At 67.0% G+C, this 2,106-nt stretch overlaps 1 protein-coding gene across 1 annotated transcript; it reads right to left on the bottom strand.

Annotated features, from left to right (window-relative positions):
• Positions 1-943: 943 nt before the first annotated feature.
• On the bottom strand, positions 944-1,333 carry EMIHUDRAFT_446617 (hypothetical protein; the record flags this gene model as incomplete). Its single annotated transcript, XM_005757167.1, has 3 exons — positions 1,310-1,333; positions 1,014-1,198; positions 944-983 (listed from the first exon to the last, which is right to left on the bottom strand). Coding segments are annotated over exons 2-3 (219 nt in total), but the record flags the coding sequence as incomplete, so codon positions are not given.
• Between the last annotated feature and the right edge of the window lie 773 nt (positions 1,334-2,106).

Genomic DNA, 2,106 nt, shown 5'->3' with positions numbered 1-2,106 from the left:
TCATCTCACTCGTGGTGCTCATGGCGATGGAGAACCTCTCCTCCTTTCTGCACGCGCTGCGGCTGCAGTGGGTCGAGTTCCAGAACAAGTTCTACTACGGTGACGGCCAAAAGTTCTCGCCCTTCACCTTTGCGGCCATCGGACAGGCGGAGGAATAAGAGGGAGGTGAGGCGCCGCAGTTTGCCTCAAGTGCCGGGCCGCCCCCGCTGCGGGGGCGCAGCCGTCGCCACATCGGTCATCAACAACCACGAACCAGCTCTAGGCCAACCGCAAGCACCTTTTCGGCAAAAAGAGCAGCTCGGTAGCACTCCACAGAGTCAAGAGCTTGTCACACTTGGTGTGAGGTATTAGTTAAAGTTCTTGACAAAAATGACAGTTGTGGAGGAGCGTTTTGCTGGCATATACGTGTCTTGCAGAGAGGCGGAGCGATGCAGGTTGCAGCTGCGATGCACAGCGTGCATGTGGGCTTTGGGGCGGCTTTTCTCAGGCGCTGTGCGCGGGGATATCGGTCACCCGGGCCGCTCGCATGCAAAGAGTCGACAGTCGTCTCCCCACAGTGTCTATCCCCCTACGACCCCTCACGTCGGGAAGTGCATGGGCCCCCAGCTATCCCGCCGCCGCCCGCCCAGCCTGGTTGAAGTCCCAAGACGCGGATACACGCTCTCACCCATCCGCCCCCTCAATCGCTCGCCTCCTATCTGAGCCATCAGAGGGGCCCTGCGATGCACGGGCCAGCCTGCGGGTGCGGGGCGTCGCCACGACCCGACCGCGCGCGCCTGCCGCCCCGCCGAGAGTCCCTCCCTAGACCTGCTGCTCCGATGAGAGCAGACCTTGGCTGCCTTCCTTGGCCGGCATCATCTCGTCGCCAGACCGTGACGAGTCGCCGTACCCAATCTCGCGCTGCTTCATCGCCTGCGCGTTATACCTCTGCGTATACACAAACGGGTCGGTGCTCGTCGTGCGGCTCCGCGTCAGAAAATCGCCTGCGCAGGCGGCGCCGCGGTGGGTAGCACAGCGGCGGGGCTCTCCAGTGTTGCTCTCCCGGCGGCGCGCCAATGTTGCTCAGAACGCCGCTGCTGAAGGCGTTGCGGTATCGTCCCATCTCGTCGCGCAAGTAGACGTAGCGGTGCTTGTTGAGGTGCTCGTTGGTGGTCAGGTTCGAGGCAATCAGCCACCAGTGGTACGAGTTCATCACTACCTGCCGACGACGGCGGAGCGGGCGGTGGCGGGCGGTGGCGCGCGGCGGCGGGCGGCGGCGGGACGGGCGGCGGCGGGCGGTGGCGCGGTGGGGCGGGGCGGCGGCGCGCGCCGCAAACAGCGAGAAGAGGAGATGGTCGCACAGCTGGAGGAGCACCTAATTAATTAATTAATGAATCCTTAATAAAGAAGAGGAGATGGTCGCACAGCTGTGCGAGCCCCTTGCGGAGGGGAGGCGCGCGAGTGGGAGGGTGAGCCTCGCGGCGCGGCAGGCGGGCTCTGGCGGAGGGAGGGAGGGGAGGGGAGCCGCACCCAGCCGTTGCGGCCGACTCGCAGGAGGTACTCGAGGCAGAGCGCCGCGTCGAGCGGGATGGCGACCAGGCCGCAAAACATGAATGCGATGAAGAGGGCGTAGTTGCGCGCGCCGATGGTGTTGTGCACGTACGGGCAGTGGTGGTCGAAGGCGGAGACGCACCGCTTGAGCTCGCCGCAGTGCTTGGAGCGCAGCGGGCGCGCGATGTGGCAAGTGTGGCAGAGCGGGCCGATCGCGGTCGCCTCCTCGATCCTGCCGTCCGCCGCGAGCTCGAGGGCGCGCCTACGGGGAGCGAAGACGAGGCTGGCGGGAGGCGCGTGCAGTGCCGGCCGTCGGCGTCGGGGCTCGGGTGCGCCGGTACTGGGCGTTTGCGTCGCCCGACGTGTCGATGCTGCCTGCGGCGGCGGGAGGGCGGGGCTGGGGGCGAGGTCGGCCGAGGCGGTCCCGAGGCGGCCTCACGGTGCGCGCGGGTGGGGAGGGTGAGGGGGGGCCGGGAGGCGACGGGGAGTGGTCGGGTGAGGGGTGAAAGGGGGGGAGAGACGGGCGGCGCGATGCGCGTCAGGGGGAGAGCGGCGCCCGGGTCAGTCATGTAGGTA

Source organism: Emiliania huxleyi, assembly GCF_000372725.1.
Source record: "Emiliania huxleyi CCMP1516 unplaced genomic scaffold EMIHUscaffold_922, whole genome shotgun sequence".
Lineage (NCBI taxonomy): Eukaryota > Haptophyta > Isochrysidales > Noelaerhabdaceae > Emiliania > Emiliania huxleyi.
Note: the sequence above shows the minus strand (reverse complement) of the source record. Positions and strands in the feature narration are given on the sequence as shown.